The sequence below is a fragment of the Bufo bufo genome, chromosome 8 (genome assembly GCF_905171765.1).
Source record: "Bufo bufo chromosome 8, aBufBuf1.1, whole genome shotgun sequence".
NCBI lineage: Eukaryota > Metazoa > Chordata > Amphibia > Anura > Bufonidae > Bufo > Bufo bufo.
In genome coordinates this window covers 205,728,673-205,748,427 of record NC_053396.1, presented here as the reverse complement: position 1 = coordinate 205,748,427, position 19,755 = coordinate 205,728,673, and the positions used below count along the sequence as shown (strand labels likewise).

The following is a 19,755-nucleotide window of genomic DNA, read 5'->3' as shown; positions in this document are numbered from 1 at the left end:
CTCCTTGCACAAAGGCGGAGGTAGCGGTCCTGCTGCTGGGTTGTTGCCCTCCTACGACCTCCTCCACGTCTCCTGATGTACTGGCCTGTCTCCTGGTAGCGCCTCCATGCTCTGGACACTACGCTGACAGACACAGCAAACCTTCTTGCCACAGCTCGCATTGATGTGCCATCCTGGATAAGCTGCACTACCTGAGCCACTTGTGTGGGTTGTAGACTCCGTCTCATGCTACCACTAGAGTGAAAGCACCGCCAGCATTCAAAAGTGACCAAAACATCAGCCAGGAAGCATAGGAACTGAGAAGTGGTCTGTGGTCACCACCTGCAGAACCACTCCTTTATTGGGGGTGTCTTGCTAATTGCCTATAATTTCCACCTGTTGTCTATCCCATTTGCACAACAGCATGTGAAATTGATTGTCACTCAGTGTTGTTTCCTAAGTGGACAGTTTGATTTCACAGAAGTGTGATTGACTTGGAGTTACATTGTGTTGTTTAAGTGTTCCCTTTATTTTTTTGAGCAGTGTATTAAGTAGCCATTTCCAATAATATTTATATGGCTTCATTTAGACACTGGAGAGATGGAAACCCACTGTAGGCGTGCTGGAGAAAGTCTGTATTGAGCAGACAGTGCCATCTATAGGACTAGATAAGTCCTATAAATTTGGTTTACAGCTTATTTAAATAGAGTGGAATTGAATATAATTATTTAGAAAGCAAATATATGCTTGCTTTTCCTGCAGACCCATTTGCCTTCCATGCACATCGGGGACATCCTGGGCTTTGAGGAAACTAGGGAAATCTGTAACATGCAGTGATCACGGTGAGTGTCAGAAGGAAGAATTTAACAGAATAGATGTGTGTGCTTCCAGCTATAGACATGGTTTCATGTTTAGGTCCAATATTCTGTTCTCATTAATTTTACAGTAAATTTGCAATGCCTTGAAAAAGTATACGTACCCCTTGAACATTTCCACATTTTTTTCACGTTACGCACACAAACTTAAATGTATTTTATTTGGATTTTATGTGATAGACCAACACAAAGTAGCAAGTATGTGTGAAGTGAAAATTTGTAATAAAGAAAAATCTGAAAAGTGTGGCGTGCATTTGTATTCAGCCCCCTGTACTCTGATACCCCTAAATAAAATCCAGTGTCACCAATTACCTTTAGAAGTCACCTAATTAGTAAATAGAGTTCACCTGTTTGTCATTTATTCTCAGTATAACTGTAGATGCTCTGTGAAGGCCTCAGAGGTTTGTTAGTGAACATTAGTGATCTAACAGAAAACCAAGGAACACACCAGACAGGTCAGGGATAAAGTTGTGGAGAAGTGTAAAGTAGAGTTAGGTTATAAAAAAATATCCCAAGCTCCGAACTTCTCACGGAGCACTGTTCAATCCATAATCCAAAAATGGTGGAGAATGGCACAACTGTAAAACTACCAAGACATGGCCACCAACCTAAACTGACAGCCCAAGCAAGGAGAGCACTAATTAGAAAAGCAGCCAAGAGGCCCATGGTTACTCTGGATGAGCTGCAGAGATTCACAGCTCAGGTGAGAGAATCTGTCCATAGGACAACTATAAGTGGTGTACTCCACAAATCTGGCCTTTGTGGAAGAGTGGTAAGAAGAAAGTCATTTTTGAGAGCAAGCCATAGGAAGTCCCATTTGCAGTTTGCCACAAGCCATGTAGGGCTCACAGCAAAGTTTTGGAAGAAGGTGCTCTGGTCAGATGAGACCAAAGTTTTTGGCCTAAATGCAAAACGCTATGTGTGGTGGAAAACTGACCCTGCACACCATCCTGAAGGCATCATCCCCACAGTGAAACATGGTGATGGCAGCATCATGCTGCGGGGATGCTTTTCTTCAGCATGGACAGGAAAGCTGGTCAGAGTTGTTTGGAAGATGGATGGAGCTAAATACAGGGCAATCCTGGGGGAAAACCTGGTAGAGGCTGCAAAAGAGTTGACACTATTCACAGATGCTCTTCATCCATTCTGACTGTGGGCGAGCCACTGCATTTTGTAAAAAAAAGAGGGCAAAAATTTCAGCCTCTGGAGGTTCAAAGCTGGTATAGACATCCCCCAAAAGACTGGTCCTACAAAGTATTGACTCAGGGGGGCTGAATACAAATGCACACCACACTTTCCAATGTTTTATTTGTTAAATATTTTAAAAACCATCTATCTTTTTTTTTTCACTTCACATATACTTACTACTTTGTGTTGGTCTATCACATAAAATCCCCCAAAACTACATTTAAGTTTGTGGGTGTAACATGAAAAAAATTTGGAAAAGTTCAAGGGAATATGAATACCTTTTCAAGGCACTGTAAAGGAATCAGAGTTCATTTTTATGATACAAAGCTCCAAATAATTTGCTTCCCCTCACACAGCCAATTCTGGCTGTCTGTAGCTACCACTAGGGGGAGCTGACTGAAGACAGTTTTATTATTGAGTTCAATGGGAGTTGTATTAATCTGTCTTCAGTCAGCTCCCCCTAGTGGTGGGTGGCAGCAGACAAAATAACTAGGTCTACAGTCTAAAGTGCCATTGAGTAGTAAGGCCTCTTTCACACTTGCGTTGTCCGGATCCGTCGTGCACTCCATTTGCCGGAGGTGCCCGCCGGATCCGTAACACCGCAAGTGAACTGAAAGCATTTGAAGATGGATCCGTCTTCAAAATGCGTTCAGTGTTATTATGGCACCCAGGACGCTATTAAAGTCCTGGCTGCCATAGTAGTAGTGGGGAGCGGGGGAGCTTACAGCCCCTGCGGCTCCCGGGGCGCTCCAGAATGACGTCAGGGCGCCCCATGCGCATGGATGACGTGATCCATGCGACACGTCATCCCCGCTCCCCACTACACTTTACCATGGCAAACAGGACTTTAGCGTCCTGGCAGCCATGGTAACCACTCAGAAAAAGCTAAACGTCGGATCCGGTAATGCGCCGAAACGACGTTTAGCTTAAGGCCGGATCCGGATTAATGCCTTTCAATGGGCATTAATTCCGGATCCGACCTTGCGGCAAGTGTTTAGGATTTTTGGCCGGAGCAAAAAGCACAGCATGCTGCCGGAACCCAACAACGCAAGTGTGAAAGAGCCCTAATCTGAGCAATGAAAATATAAAAACAAAAAAAGTCTGAACCCATAATATTTTTTATTTTCTAGAAAAGGAAATCCTCTCGTCTGAAGCGGTGAAGGCCATGTTTGTTGCAGAGGAAGTTGATAAAAAATTGGAGAGGATGAATGTGTTGATAAAGCGAGGGAGTAAGGTAAGAAGAATGAGCAATGAACATGTTCACACCATATTTTTTACTGGATGTTTTGTGTGGATTACGCTCTCAAAAAACATTCCATTGATTTCTATGCCGCTGATTAGAAGTATCAGCTCTTGGCTGGCATTCTGCACTGATCAGTCCGTGCATCAAAAACAGGTCAACACACCTACGAAACATTTCTCATGCAGAATTTTCTTGAAATCAGCGTCATATTTTTCAGCCTGTATAAATCGTCAAGTGAACATAAACTTTAGTTATTTTTTTGTTATTTTTTTTTTAATATTATAAAAGGTGGAGATTAACTTTAACCCTTTCCCGACCGTCCGTTGACACAGCCTTTTTAAAATATCCCTGCAGAGATTACAGCTGCATGCTAATCGTGCAGCTGCAGAAGCAGGAAGACGGCTGTCAGTGACAGCAGGGCTCCGCATAGAGGAGGCAGGGACTTTTTTCACAGACACAGTGTATACACAGTGCTGAGGGAGCATTCTGTATAGAGAACAGAAAACAGCAATGCCGCTTCTTCCTCTGCTCCCAGCGGTCATATGATTTCAGGGGCCCTGGACTCTGCCAGAGCTGCTGGGTCTTAGTAGAACCAGATCAGCTCTCCAGTGAGGCTGTACAGTGAATTAAAACATAAAGACAAAAAACACCACCACATGCCATACCGCAGCTTCTAGGCCTCCCTCCCAGTGACCATAATCCATACAACACATATATCAAAACGACTAATATATAAAGGTGACATAATAAAAAAAAATTGATATAAAAAATATGAAAAATAGACATTTTCCCCCTTTATTTTATATTTCCTTTTTATAAAAAAATAAAGACAAAAAATACGAAAAATTAAATAAAAATAAAGCCCCATGTATCACCGAATAAAGGCACAAAAAATATTTACATAACTGAATAGAAAAAAAAGTTATGGCTTTGAAGATGCATGTACTAAAAAAAAAAATGGAAAATGTGCCCGGTCAGGAAGAAGTTAAAAGGCCCGGTCTTGAGCTGGTTAAGGATGTAATTTGCTTTGTACAATAAACAGTTTCCTTTTTGCAATGGCAACTTCTCTTCTTCTCCACAGAGACAAGCCTGTCTAGATGATACCAAAAAAATAGATAAATTCAAGGATATTCCAGACATTAGAGACGCTGTGACTGACAATTTCTTATGTACTGGGGGAATAGAACCTCAGGTGGATCCACAAACCTGCAAAGGTAAACATTCATAGTCTTTTGTTTCAGAACTTCCTTTGGGTGTGTTCATGACCACAACCCACCAGTAATTTAGTATTATGGTTATCAACTGCATCCCCCATGGGGGAATGGAATTAAGGAATACCAAGAGGAGGGCTTTACATACTCATGAATGGCAGCTTGGGGACAGCTGGACCCCCTCAATTGAGAAATACTTGGTCATTATTGGAAAAGGCCTAGTACAACCATGAGACCAGCGTTAAATGTCTTTTTGTCTTATTTTAGGTGACTCTGGAGGTCCTGTTATTGTGCAATACAAGCAACGCTACATTCAGGTAAGTGACTTTCATATAGAAGCTCATCTCTTTGCCCTTCCGGTTTTAGGGCTGAGTTTGCTACATGTTGGGTCTATTGTCCACCATACTGTAATAGGATGTCATGATTTCAAATGGTAAAGCCAAATGTTCGCTGCATGCCTAGAGGCAGCCTCTACGGTCTATGGAGAGGGAGGCACCTTCTGTTCCACATGGCTCCCTCTCTTCACAGCAAACCATGGAAGGAACATCCAACCCCAGGCTCATGCTTCCCTCTACTCCAGTAGGGGTGAGTGAAAAGATGCCATGTTCTCTTCTCATGGCATTGGGTGGGTGTAAACTAGAAACCAGTGAAAAGTCCTGTGAGAACCACTCCTAATTATGAACGATCTTGACCCAAATTTTAAAGTTTTTATAAAGCACCTTAATAGATCCAATATAATAATATTATCCATCCCTCAAAAATCACTCAACTAAACTGCAGGTACAGCAATTGTAGTAAGAAAAGAGTCCACATTCTTTAAAGTACACAGTCACAAATAAAATACTTTTGCACTCGACCAGTGTTCACTTTGGAATAACAGGAGAGACGTTCCACTTCACGGTTTGCTCTAGGAATAAATGTTAACATACAGCTCCATTCTGTAACATAGATAATTCTCCAACTGCAGTTGAAAAGTCGGTCAGTCAGTTATTCTGATGAATGATAACACAGATTATTATTATTTATTTTAAAGCGCCATTAATTCCATGGTGCTGTATATCCAGACAAGGTTACACAAATATAAAAATATAATAAACAAGAAACTATTAACACACAGGTACAAAGGGGTAGAGGACCCTGCCAGCAAGAGATTACAATCTACAAGGGAAGGGGAGAACACAGTGGGTGAGGGTAAATGCTGCTCATGTGGCTGTGTGGTGGCAGCAGGCTCATTGCAGATGGTAGGCTTTCCTTAAAAGGTGGGTTCTCCGGTTACTCTTGAAGGTTTGGATGTTGGGGGAGAGCCTAATGTGCTGGGGTAGAGAGTTCCAGAGTAGGGGAGAGGCATGTGAGAAATCCTGTAGTGGATTGTGTGAAGAACAGATGAGAGGAGAACAGAGGAGGAGGTTGTGAAGAGGGTACAGGTTGTGGACAGCCTTACATGTAGTTGTTAGTATTCTCTGGGCAGTGGGGAGCCAGTGAAGAGATTGGCAAAGGGGGGAGAAAGGAGGGAATAGGTGGATTAACTGGGCGGCGGAGTTGAGAATAGATTGGAGGGGAGCAAGAGTGCTGGATGGGAGGCCACACGGGAGATGACGAGAGCATGCACTAGTATTTTAGTTGACTCAGGGGTGAGGAAGGAGCGAATACAAGAGATATTCTTAAGTTGGAAACGGCAGGTGGAGGTGTGGGTTTGGATGTGTGGCTTAAAGGACAGGGCAGGATCAAATGTTATCCCCAGACAGAAGACCCTTAAGTGTGGAGAAAGCGTTAACTGTAATGGACAGGTCAAGTATTGGGGCTGAGTGACATGGGGGAAAGACAATGAATACAGTTTTCTCCATGTTGAGTTTTAGGAAGTGGGAGAAGAATGAAGATTTTTCCGTAACCTTCATAAAAGTGAGTTGACATTGAGTAGATGGGTCTTCAGAGATTGAAGTAGATGAAGGTATTGTCAAAACAGATGTTCGTAGTGACCATACTGGGTAATGAATACTTTCTTCCACCTGTCATCCTCCTTAATTTGGATCAGATCATAGGCTCCACGAAGATCCAGTCTGATAAAAAATTAAGCCCCATGGATCAAGTTAAAAAGCTTGGAGATTAGAGGTGGTGGTTATTGGTCTCTCCATGACCTTTTTTCAGACAATGATAATCTATACAGGGTCTCGGAGATTCGTCCTTCTTCAATAAGAGGTGTGCTGCTTTGGCAGGCAAGAAACTTTTCCAGATGAAGGCTCTCTTTAGGTTTTCGTTAAAATAAGGTGACATTGCCTTTGGTTTTAGGCAGAGACAGAGGATATACCCTTCTTCTGGGAAGCTCAAGACCAGGGAGTGTTACACAGAGGGTGTGGAACCACTGTGTAAATGGGACAGATTTGACTTGGGGTTACGCCTAAGACCCTTAACTTGCCCCCCTCCCTGGTTTTCATCTTTTAAACCCTATACAAGGATCTGGACTTCGCTTAAGGGGAACAACCAGGCCGCTATCTCTTGGAGTAATCTCAGTTATCTTGACAGCTGACCCATGGGGAAGTCAATAGAAAGTGATAGTTGGGGACAAGCTCTGATCAGGGGAGGCAGAGTATGTGCAATCCAAAAAACTGTTAAAGGTCTGGGCAGGCAGTCCGGGGTCAGTACGGGAATTGGGCAGGGGTCAGAACAGGCAGCGAAGGGTGAAATCTGGAAAACAGGCAGAAGTTGGTACTCGGCTGACAAAGTATGACAGCACACCTAGCAGAACACTAGAGAACTAGGAACTTAATGCTCAGGCACCTTCCTACACTGGAAGATCCTGTAAGTACCCCAAGGTTGAAGACTAGTGTGTACTTGCCCTTTATGAGCTAGAGGAGAGCGGGCTGCCGCTGCCACAAGGAAAATTGGAATGGGATAATCAAGGGGATGATGTTTTAGTAGAGTCTTCACCCTTTGTTTAGATCAATATACATAAAAACATCACAAAAATCCAGATAAGGATTTTGAATTGTGGATACAGATCCTAATGGAAGAGAATGAAGATGACTTAAGCTTAGGAAGCATTAATGGAAGCAGAAGGTACCCCAGTGATTGATCTGGGTAAATAACCAGTCAACAGATGGTGAATGACGCCTGAGCCAGGGCATACCCTAAGTACTGGACTGCTGGTGTGAGGTAAGACCAGCAAGGAAATATTTTCAGAATAAAAAGCATCCACTTGAATATATACTGGACCCATATGGTAGACAACATGGCCCAGTAAAAATGGAGATCTATCAATAGGAATTAAATAAACAGGATTTTGAAGTAACAGCAGAAGAATTTGAAGTATGTTTACCAGGTTAAAATCGATGAATCCAGGATCTTGTAAAGTCATAAAATGAACATTGGTCTTGTTATTTTGAGTGGCAGCCACCAGAAATTTGCCATCATAGCATGTAGCAGTTAGGTATAAGATGATGTCCCCACGGTCACCTAGTCCCAGTAGTTTTCTGACATCTTTGGACATACAAAACAGTTGCAACACTGGTGATGTTTTTTTCCACAATCCAGAAATAGTCTGGGGGGGTTAGCTCATTAGCTCATTGCTTCTTTCTTGTGGAGTTAGGACAAATCAACCCAATTGCATGGGCTCAAGACTAGAATGTCGACAGATATATTCCCTTTCAAAACACCTTTGTCAGAATCGGAGGACCACTTTAGAAACAAGGAAAATTAAGTCATCAAGGGTCGTGGGGAGGTTGTGACCTGCCAACTTATCCTTGATGTATTTAGACAATCATTTAGAGAATATTGCTGACAAAGAAGAATCAAGCTGCAGCAGAAGTCCAGCTGGGTCCTTCAAAAATCCCAGCCTGCTTCATTTCTGCACCACCTCATTCACTGTCAGGGTGCATTCACACATCCGCATGAATGGGTCCGCATCCGTTTTTCGGAACCGGTGCAGACCCCTTAATTTTCAATGGGGCCGGAAAAGATGCGGACAGCACACTATGTGCTGTTCGCATCCGCGCTTCCGTTCCGCACTTCCGCAAAAAAATAGAACATGTCCTATTATTGACGGCAATTGCGGACAAGAATAGGCATTTTCTATGATAGTGCCGGCCATGTGCATTCTGTGTCTTGCGGATACGCAATTTGCGGACCGCAAAACACTTGCGGACGTGTGAATGTAGCCTCAGCGTGACTTTTGCAATCTTAATGTTACAAGGCCACAAGTCATTGCATAGTCCTAGCCTAAAAATGGTCTGTGAGTGTGCCAGTCCAGAGCTGGAATGGAAAAAGGATAGAGATTAGAGAGTTGCTGTTGCAGCAAGCCCCTGAGGAGCTGGAGCAGAAAATAGCAGTAGTTTTGGATCAGGCTGTTACAGTCAATCATGGCGGCTTTCATACTGTTGCTCCCTAGGACCCATGCAGTGGAACGAGGGCACACCCTGGCTTTGGGGCTCCTGCCTGATAATAGCTGGAGTGCCTGTGATGTTGAGTGTTTGTAGGGGGTGCAAGACAAGGTCCGTAGAGTACAATAGCCAGAATATGGTGCAGGAGTCAGTAACAAGGCCATTTGTAGCAGAACAATCATCTCTGTTTACTTTAGTGTAAAATAGGAGTTTTAGTACATCCAATTATAGCAAAAAACACTGCTCCAATTGTAGACGGTGCAATTCTTCCCCGACAACAATGTACAGATTTACGCATGGATGGGAGTTATGGCCTTCTTGCGTCTCTATCTTTCTCAAGTTTCTTCCTGCAGAATCTATGGTGGGCAATTGTACTCTTGTAATGGTGGCAGTAATGTTCACTTAGGGATACAGGGTTTTAGAGTTACAGCTGGCCAGGTTGTGTCCAGGTGCATAGAGCGCCTTAACGATGTACTTCAAGGCAGTAAAGTATTAACAGCTTTATTAGCAGCTTACTTTACTACTCCATTGCTCAGCCATGCAGACTCTAGGTTTTCGACTTTTTCTTTTTTTTTTCTATCTCTCTGTATCTCAACGTAAAGGTCTCTTTCTTGGTAAGTCACGCAGAGATGGCATAACACAACTGCTCACTTTCTCTGAAAACTCTGAACTAATTTACAGTTAGGGATAGGACCAGCCCACACCTACCATTCTACAAGGACTGAGCCAGGATTGTTAACCCTGGCTGTGCCATCCATCCATGGTTATGCTGGGTGCAAAACAAAGTATAACATTACATTACGCAGCCGTTGTTTTGGTCCGCATCCGAGCCGAAGTAAGGCTACATGCACACGACCGTTCCGTTTTTGCGGTCCGCAAACCGCAGATCCGCAAAACACGGATTGGCGTCCGTGTGCGTTTCTCATTCACTTCAATGGGGCTGCAAAAGGTGCGGACAGCACTCCGTGTGATGTCCACATCCGTTGCTCCATTCCGTGCCCCCGTAAAAAAAATATAACCTGTCCTATTCTTGTCTGCGCTTTGCTGACAAGAATAGGCAGTTATACTAAAGGCTGTCCGTGTCGTTCCGCAAATTGCGGAACGCACATGGACGCCATCCGTGTTTTACGGATCTGCGGTTTGCGGATCGCAAAAACTGAACGGTAATGTGCATGTAGCCTTACTCTGGGGTTCTGCAGGGCTAAATCCTCTGAGTGTTCTGCAAAACAGCAACTTCTTGGCCCCATTGCAAAATCTGTAACAGGGCCCCTACTTACCATGCTGAATATGTAATACTAGTGTCCTCTAATGTAGCAGAGGAGCCTTTGGGGAGGCATCAGGGACCAGCCATAACTGTTACCACTGCACCCTCTGTAGAAGTGATCCTGGCTGTCTTCATACGCACATTGAAAGGTCTAACATTTAGTAACCCATATTACACTATCCTCTCTTTGAGCTTTTGTTAGTTTTTGTAAGGTTCAGGTGTTTTCTATTTGCACTGACTTCATTTCTTCTTTACCGTTTAGGTGGGTGTTATTAGCTGGGGGACGATCAACAGCTGTAAGGGACCCAAAAGAAATAAAGGTCCGGTGCCGGCTCTGTCTCGGGACTTCCATACTGACCTGTTCCACATGTTGGATTGGATAAAGGAAAAGGCGTATGAGTTGGACTTCTTGGAATAAAGCTTCCAGGCGATGGCGCCGTGCTTCAGAGAGCTTTTGGAAATGTTACGAGCAATCATCTGCACAAATACAATAAATGTACTACTGAAATTATATGAAATTACCTCTGACCCTATTGACCCTCTGACTTCCTAATGATATGTAAGATTTATGCTCGTGTATAATAAGTAGTGCAGTCAGTAGGTGGCGATGTTGCCTGCTTCTGATACAAGAGCTATAATCTGATTGGCTCCTGTCGGTAACACCCCCGCTTATTCTCTAAACTAATGTTTATCAGAGAGGCCCTATATTACCTATTTTTTTTATTAATATAATGTTTTTTCCCAGTTTTTTACTTGAGAGAGGATCATTTCTGACAAAAAAATAAATAAATAAAACTTCAGTTTTGCCTGAAAGATGTATTTTAATCACCAATTAGAGATGAGCGAATCGAAGATGACGAAGTGGACGTCGATCCGAATTTCAGGAAAAATTTAATTTGCAACGAATCCGAATTTTCTCACGCTTCGTGGTAACGAATCACATTTTTCCCTAAAATGGCTGCTGCACATGTTAGGACTTGGAGCAGGGAACTCTGGGAATGAGGGATCACCCACAATACCATGCATGCAGCCAATCAGCAGCCAGCCCTGTGATGTCACAGCCCTATAAATAGCCTCAGCCATCTTGGATTCAGCCATTTTCCAATGTACCTAGTGCAGGGAGACAGTGCTAGGAAAGACTTTAAAACTTTTATTTTGCTGTATAGAAGTTCAGGGAAAGGATAGGGAGGAATCATTCCACAGTATTGAAGCAGAACAGGGTTCAGTAGGGGAGGTTACAGCCTGGGTAATAGGAACAATCCTATTACACCTTGCTGCACTGACTGCGGATCCAAATTTCCATTATACAGCTCTGTAATTCCAACAAACCATTCTTGTTAATGGGGTGTTACAGCCATTAACCGCTTCACGTCCGCCCATAGACTATAAACCTCCTATGGGTGGACGTCTATTTCTGACAGCACGTTTTAGAACGTCCTGTCAGAAATGGCAGCTGCACGCTAATCGTGCAGCTGCTGATCGGGTTGCCCGCTGTCAGTGACAGCAGGGCAACCCTAAGACAAGGCAGGGACAGTGCCCAGGTGTCCCTGCCTTCACGATCGCTGCAGACACAGCGCTGTGCGCTTCCTGTTCCGGCCCGGCGGTCATGTGACCGCCGTGACCGGAGTGTGCAGGAGCTGTGTGAGGTCTCTCAGAGACCTCGATCAGCCCTGCTCTGAGGCTGTACAGCGCTGGATTGCTGCTGTACAGCCTCTCTAGGGGTGTATTTGTCCTGTAACTGGGGCTACTATGTCAGCCCCAGTTACAGGAGAAATCAACAGTGAAAAAAAAAAGAAAAAGTGAAGCAAATGTCCCCCAGAGGTCTTGTATGACCTTATGGGGGACGAAAAGTGTAAAAAAAAATAAAAAAAATAAAGGGTTGAAAAAATAAAATAAAGTTTCACATGTAAAAAAAAAAAAAGTTCCCAAGTAAGGAATAAAAAAAAAAATTTAAAATAGAAAAAATAAAATAAAATAGACATATTTGGTATTGCCGCGTCCGTAAAAACCAGCTCTATAAAAATATCACATGACCTAACCCCTCGGGTGAACACCGTAAAAAAAAAAAAAAAAACTGTCAAAACAAGCAATTTTTGTCACCTTGCATCACAAAAGGTGCAACACCAAGTGATCAAAAACGCGTATGTCCCACAAAATAGTACCAATAAAACCGTCACCTCATCCCGCAAAAAATGAGCCCCTACATAAGAAAATCTCTCAAAAAATAAAAAAACTATAGCTCTTAGAACATGGAGACACTAAAACATCATTTTTTTGGTTTCAAAAATGCTATTATTGTGTTAAAGTGAAACAAATAAAAAAAAGTATACATATTAGGTATTGCCGCGTCCGTAAAAACCAGCTCTACAAAAATATCACATGACCTAACCCCTCGGGTGAACACCGTAAAAAAAAAAAAAAAAAAACTGTGTCAAAACAAGCAATTTTTGTCACCTTGCATCACAAAAGGTGCAACACCAAGTGATCAAAAATGCGTATGTCCCACAAAATAGTACCAATAAAACCGTCACCTCATCCTGCAAAAAATGAGCCCCTACATAAGAAAATCTCTCAAAAAATAAAAAAACTATAGCTCTCAGAACATGGACACATTAAAACATAATTTTTTTGTTTCAAAAATGCTATTATTGTGTAAAACTTTAATAAATGAGAAAAAGTATACATATTAGGTATCGCCACGTCCGTAACAATCTGCTCTATAAAAATGTCACTTGACTGAACCCCTCAGGTAAACGCTGTAAAAATAAATAAATAGAAACTGTGCTAAAACAACCAATTTTTTGGTCACCTTGCCCCATAAAGTGTTATAATGAATGATCAAAAAATCATATGTACCCAAAAATAGTACTAATAAAACTGGTACCTTATCCCCTAGTTTCCAAAATGTGGTCACTTCTTGGGAGTTTCTACTGTAAGGGTGCATCAGGGGGCTTCAAATGGGACATGGCATCTAAAAACCATGTGGAGTTCCTTTTCTTCTGCTCCCTGCCGTGTGCCCATACAGCAGTTTATGACCACATGTGGGGTGTTTCTGTAAACCAAAGAATCTGGGTAATAAATATTGAGTTTTGTTTGGCTGTTAACCATCGATGTGTTAAAGAAAAAAATTGATTAAAATGGAAAATCTGCCAAAAAAGTGAAATTTAAAAATTTGATCTCCATTTTCCTTTAATTCTTGTGGAACGCCTAAAGGGTTAACAAAGTTTGTAAAATCGGTTTTGAATACCTTGAGGGGTGTAGTTTCTACAATGGGGTCATTTATGGGGGTATCCACTATGTAGACCCCACAAAGTGACTTCATACCTGAACTGGTCCTTAAAAAGTGGGTTTTGGCAATTTTCTTAAAAATTTGAAGAATTGCTTCTAAACTTCTAAGCCTTCTAACGTCCTAAAAAAATAAAATGACATTTCCAAAATGATGCCAACATAAAGTAGACATATGGGGAATGTTAAATAATAAATATTTTATGAGGTATCACTTTCTGTTTTAAAAGCAGAGAAATTGAAATTTAGAAAATTGCGAATTTTTCAAATTTTTGGGTAAATTTGGGATTTTTTCATAAATAAAGGTTAAATATTTTGACTCAAATTTATGACTATCATGAAGTACAATGTGTCACGAGAAAACAATCTCTGAATGACTTGGATAAATAAAGGCGTTCCAAAGTTATTACCACATAAAGTGAGATATGTCAGTTTTGCAAAATTTGGCCTGGTCAGGAAGGGGGCAAAGGGCCCAGATGGGAAGTGGTTAACAGGGTTTATTACAAGGAAATATTTCTACGTCTTATTTGTCCTTGTGCGGTGCAGTTATATGTTCTAAAGCATTTTTGGGCTTGTATTAGTGGGAAAAAAGGGCTTATTAGCCATTGTGTGGTGAAGTGAGCAAATGATATCCCTTTTTGGCGTGTATTAGTGGCAAAAATATATATATTATTTGCCGTTCAGCGGTGCAGTTATATGTTCTAAAGCCTTCTTTGGTGTGTATTAGTGGGAAAAAAGGACTTATTAGCTGTTGTGTGGTGAAGTGAGAAAATTACAGACTTTTTTGGGGTGTTTTAATTTCCGTTTTATTTACTTATTTGATCTAACAGTATGTCAGACAGAGAAGTGCCAGGCCATGCACAGGGGAGTGGCAGAGGCCTAAATGTTTCTGGCGCAGGCACAGGTCGCAGCAGAGTAAGGGGCCATGGCAGCAGGAGTCGCAGCGAGAGGCCTGAGCTCCCGGTGTCATCTAGTGGTCGTGTCTTGACCAGCAACTCAGCGGTTCTTGAATGGTTGACTCGGTCATCCACCTCGTCAGGCTCCTGACCCAGATACCGTTGAGGAGGACATCAGTGACGTACAGACAGTACTCGATGATGATAATGTAGCTGATCGCACTTAGGAGCTAGATGAATTAGGGGCTTCATCATTATCGGGAGAAGAGGGTGGCAGCTTGCCTGTGAGGCAGCGGCGGAGCCAGCAAGTCGCTAACGTGGCCAGGAGTCAGCAGGGTGGCAGCAGTGGGAGGTCGGGAACCAAACGTGCCTGGGGTAGACCACCCGCTTTGCAGGAGCCTACCTGCCTGGAAAGTAGTGGTGCAGGGGTTCATGGAAGCAGCGGCGGGAGCAGTCAGTCAGTGCGAAGTGTTAAGGGTAAAATCACCTACTTGGCGATGTGGTAGTTTTTTGTTAAGCCGCCGGAGGAGGTGAACATGACCATTTGTAGAATCTGTGGGCAGAAGGTGAAGCGTGGCCAGGGTGCCAATTTTGACTCCACGGCCCTGCGTCAACATATGCAGCGTCACCATAAAGTGGCCTGGGAGAACTGTGGCTCCGATGTGGTGGTCCAGCCTGCTGCAGCAACCGCTGCATCACCCAGTGGCATGCACCCGGTTTCAGGCAGTCAAGGCTCCACCACCTGAGTCGAAGGGAGCTGTCTGTCCTTCCCATCATCTGCTGGTCCTGATGCACTTGCTCCTCCTCCTTGTCAGTCATTCCGTCAGCAATCGATCACCGAAGCAATTGCCAAGAGACAACAGTATGATTGCACTCATCCAACTATGCAGAAACTGAATGTGCTCCTGGCCAAGTTGCTGGTGCTGCAGTCCCTCCCTTTCCAAGTGGTGTATTCTGCACCTTTCAGAGAACTGATGGCTTGTGCCGAACCGAGGTGGAGAGTCCCAAGCCGTCATTTCTTTGCCAAAAAGGCAGTACCAGCCCTGCACAAGTATGTTGAACAGAAGGTGGGCCAGTCCTTGAGCCTGTCAGTGTCTGCCAAAGTGCACGTCAGCGCCGACATGTGGAGCTGTAATTACGGTCAGGGACAATACATGTCCTTTACGGCCTACTGGGTGAACGTGGTTCCTGCACAGCCACACCGGCAACTTGGCCAGGTGACGCCGCTTCTGCCTCCACGTTCTCACGCCGTTGGTCCTTCTACAAAGTCTGCCTCTGCCTCCTCATCCTCCACCATGTCCTCAGCCTCTACTGCAGAGACAAGTCACAGTTCCCCTCCAGCATACCACATGTGCAGGGCACAGCAGTGTCATGCTGTTCTGCACCTCGTTTACCTGGGTGAACTGAGTCACACAGGGGAGGAACTGCTCTGTGTCCTTCATCAAGAAATTGAGTCCTGGCTTTCTCTGCAACAACTCAAAATCGGAACCATGGTGACCGACAACGGGAAGAACATGGTGTCGGTGCTGCGTCAAGGAGGGCTGAGCCATGTGCCCTGCATTGCGCACGTGTTTAATCTGGTTGTCAAGCGGTTCCTGAAGTCTTCCACCCATCTGCAAGACATCCTAAAAATGGCCAGGAAACTGCATGCACTTCAGCTACTCGTACACCGCAAAGTACACCGTCCTTGAGCTGCAGTGGCAGAACGGCATCCCCCAACATAGGCTGATATGCGACGTTTCCACCCGTTGGAATTCCACTGTCCATATGTTGGACCGACTATACGAACAAAGAAAGGACATAAATGATTTCTTGATGATCGGATAGGAGTACTCCCCTGTGTAACTTCGATGTCAGACAGTGGCAGCTCATGCGTGACACCTGCCGTTTGCTCAGGCCCTTTGAGGAGGCCACGTTATTTGTCAGTCGCCAGGACTACGGGATAAACCTCATTCCACTGCTTCATGTCCTGGAACAGATGCTGGTAAATCTGTCTGGTCAGGTGACAGGAGACGTGGCGCCTAGATCTCACGGCCACATGAGCCCTGTGGGGGCTGAACTGGAGGAGGAGGACATTGGAACACAAGCAATGTGTAGCGAAATGGGTGGTTTTGTATACACAGTTGACAGGAGAGGAGGAGCAGGAGCATCTGGAGGAGCTACAGGGCGATGAGGAAGATGAGGCAGAGGACCCACACCATGGTAGTATGCAGTGGAGATGGAGGCAGGGAGTACCTCCGAGTCACTTGCACAAATGGCCTGATGCATGCTCACTTGCTTGTGTAGTGACAGCCAAATTCTCAGCATTTGGCAGATGGATGACTTCTGACTCTCTACCTTGTTGGACCCGCGCTACTGGTCCAAAATGGGGGCCTTTTTTACACCCGCTGAGAGGGAGGACAAACTGAACTACTATAGAGACATCCTATGTAGTCATTTGGCCGCTGCCTATCTGCGCCATCATCCATCCTCTCGCAGGTCTAACTGGGGGGCCCTCTGCGCTCACGTTCCTTTGCAATGGCTACTGTGGCAGGATGGGGGGTAGGAGCAGTTCCAGCTCCATCGGCAGCAACTTTAGTCTAGAGTCGCTGATGAGCAGCTTTCCTTACCCACCTAGTGAAGAAACTACTCACCAGCAGCAGCAGCTAGACCTGGAGCAGGACCTGAACCAGCAGGTTGTGGCATACTTGGACAGCAACCTGCAACCCCACATTGAAGATCCGGCCAAACTGGATTTGTGGCCGCAACTGGCAGAGTTTGCCCTGGAAAAGCTGTCCTATAAAACGCCATAGCGTATAGCGCAGGCGTTGCAGACTTGGGACGGAGTGTAGGCAGTTGTTATATCCCCTTTCTGTCTGGCTGACCAGGGTAGTGCAGGGCATTAAAGGGTGCAGAGGTTTAAGGGGTGGGAAAATGCCAGGGCGCCCCTCCTCTTCCCCCTTCAAAGATAATAAAAAGGAGGGCCTCCTGGGTTTCGTCCTCTTTGTCCAGCACCTAACAGATATGGCTGATGATAGAGCCCTCCTAGCAGCCCTTGCTGCTAGAGTACAAGAAAATCCTGCGTTCTTGTCAGCTGTAATTGCAGGCTTGCGGGAGCCCCCTCCTGCACTTGCTGTGAGGGACGAACCTTATGTTCGCCCGAGGCGGCGCACTAGACCCCCAGATAGGCTCAGCCCCAGTCCCCCTCACTTAACTGCTAGCAAGCGGTCCCGCGTGTGACCCGTCAGGCGGCGCGTTCTGGCCCTCCGCCCCCCGCCTATACACCTGTGGGTCCTGCTGCTTCTGGCACCTCCGGTCCAGGCGTGGTCCCGAGTTTGTCCCCATCGGTCCGCCTGCCGCCGTTCTCAGCCGGAGCACAGGCTTGTGACGAATTTTTGGCGCTTCTTCATGCAGCGCTTCCTTCAGGCCTGCAGCGGGGGGGGCGCTGTTTCCAGAGCGGTGACCGGAGTTCCCGGTGAACTTCCGGCAGCGCAGTCTGTGGCTCCGCCCCCCGCCAGTGCCGGCAGAGCGGGTAGTTTTCCCGCACTTTACTCCGGTCCCCTACCTACCTGTGGCCTCCTGAATAAAAGCAGAATGGGCAATAATCAGTCTGCGGTCTCATCTGCTGAGGAGCCTGGAAATGAACCATCTACTGATGGCCAGGCTACTCAGACTGTAATCGATCCCAGTCAGGTGCCCCCTCCCCCTCCCCAGTCAGCTCAGGCTGCAGCCACTATATGTCAGGATGTTCCCCAAACACTCATGCTACTGCCTCTGGTAGCATTAACCCTTCCTCCTCACATATGAATGCAGGGCAAGTTGTGTCTCCTCCTGGGGCCCCTGCACCAACTGTTCAAAGGGACATGGGATCTTATTCTCAGACGTTCCTCCTCAAACTCACCGTTACCGGCGCAGGTCGGTGAATTGTCGATCCCGCTGTTCCCGTCATCGTTCACGGTCTGGAAGGCGGACGCGTAGGAGTACCCGTTCCAGATCGTCTCGCTGGCGGTCGCCTTCATCATTGGAGGTTAGCTCCTGTAGCGATTGTAAGGCAAAAAGCCAGTCCCACCAACCTTGGTCAACATCTTGTTTTATATGTTTAATCATCTCTTCTAGTTGGCCTATTTTATCTTTTATTCCACGGGAGTGATCTGATAAATTGAAACAACACATCCCTGCAAACGCTGAGCATCCTATACCATGTTGAAGCAATAAATAGTCAATAGTTGCCCTATTCTGCAAGATAGCCTTTTTATATGATTGTACAGGGTGGGCCATTTATATGGATACACCTTAATAAAATGGGAATGGTTGGTGATATTAACTTCCTGTTTGTGGCACATTAGTATATGTGAGGGGGGAAACTTTTCAAGATGGGTGGTGACCATGGCGGCCATTTTGAAGTCGGACATTTTGAATCCAACTTTTGTTTTTTCAATAGGAAGAGGGGCATGTGACACATCAAACTTATTGGGAATTTCACACGAAAAACAATGGTGTGCTTGGTTTTAACGTAACTTTATTCTTTCATGAGTTATTTACAAGTTTCTCTTTGTTTAGAGAAACAAGTCGCCGAGGTTAACACGTGAGGAGCGAATAGAAATTGTGTTGATGTCTGGTGAACGCAGTAGCCAGGTCATTGCAGCAGATTTCAATGCAAGACACCCTACGAGACCACCCATCTCCCATGCTACAGTTAGCAAACTGCTTGCTAAGTTTCGTGAAACTGGTTCAGTGTTGGATTTGCCAAAATGTGGACGCATGAAATCTGTCTCTAATGAAGAAACATCAGTGGCTGTCCTAGCTTCATTCAGCAAGAGCTCACAGCATAGCACTCGCCGCATGTCACTGGAGAGTGGCATTAGTCGAACATCCCTTCGGCGGATATTAGCTACTCACAAATGGCACCCTTACAAACTCCAGCTACTGCAGCATCTCAATGAGGATGACCCAGATCGACGCACTGATTTTGCAGAATGGGCAAAACAAAAATTGGAACAGGACCCTCAGTTTACGCAGAAGATTTTGTTAAGTGATGAGGCAAACTTTTATGTGAATGGTGAAGTTAACAAACAAAACCACCGCTATTGGTCTGACACTAACCCACATTGGATAGATCCCTCCAAGACTGTTGGAACAAAAAAATTGATGGTATGGTGTGGTATATGGGGTACAAAGATAGTGGGGCCATTCTTCATCAATGGAAACCTCAAGGCCACTGGATATGCGAAATTGCTACATGATGATGTGTTTCCCTCTTAATGCACTGAAGCTGGCACGTTCCCTGAGTTTTTCCAGCAAGATGGTGCACCACCACATTATGGGTGTCAGGTCCGAGCATTCCTAGATGAACAGTTTCCTGGAAAGTGGATTTGTCGTCGTGGGCCAGTTGAATGGCCCCCAAGGTCTCCCGATCTGACCCCCTTAGACTTTTATCTTTGGGGTCATCTGAAGGCAATTGT

General features: G+C 44.9%; 1 protein-coding gene across 2 annotated transcripts in view; it reads left to right on the top strand.

Annotated features, from left to right (window-relative positions):
* Positions 1-16,716, top strand: part of LOC120977492 (complement factor B-like) — an 84,203-nt gene extending 67,487 nt beyond the window's left edge. The window contains exons 14-18 of one of the 2 annotated variants that reach the window (XM_040405471.1): positions 742-821; positions 3,173-3,225; positions 4,199-4,206; positions 7,033-7,042; positions 16,707-16,716. In XM_040405471.1, coding sequence (XP_040261405.1) covers positions 742-821; positions 3,173-3,225; positions 4,199-4,206; positions 7,033-7,039 — 148 coding nt within the window. In that variant the 3' untranslated portion in view covers positions 7,040-7,042; positions 16,707-16,716. Of the gene's footprint in view, positions 1-741; positions 822-3,172; positions 3,277-4,198; positions 4,207-4,366; positions 4,500-4,763; positions 4,814-7,032; positions 7,043-10,395; positions 10,934-16,706 lie in introns of those variants that run through there. The other variant, XM_040405470.1, reaches the window with a different exon arrangement.
* The last annotated feature ends 3,039 nt before the right edge of the window (positions 16,717-19,755 follow it).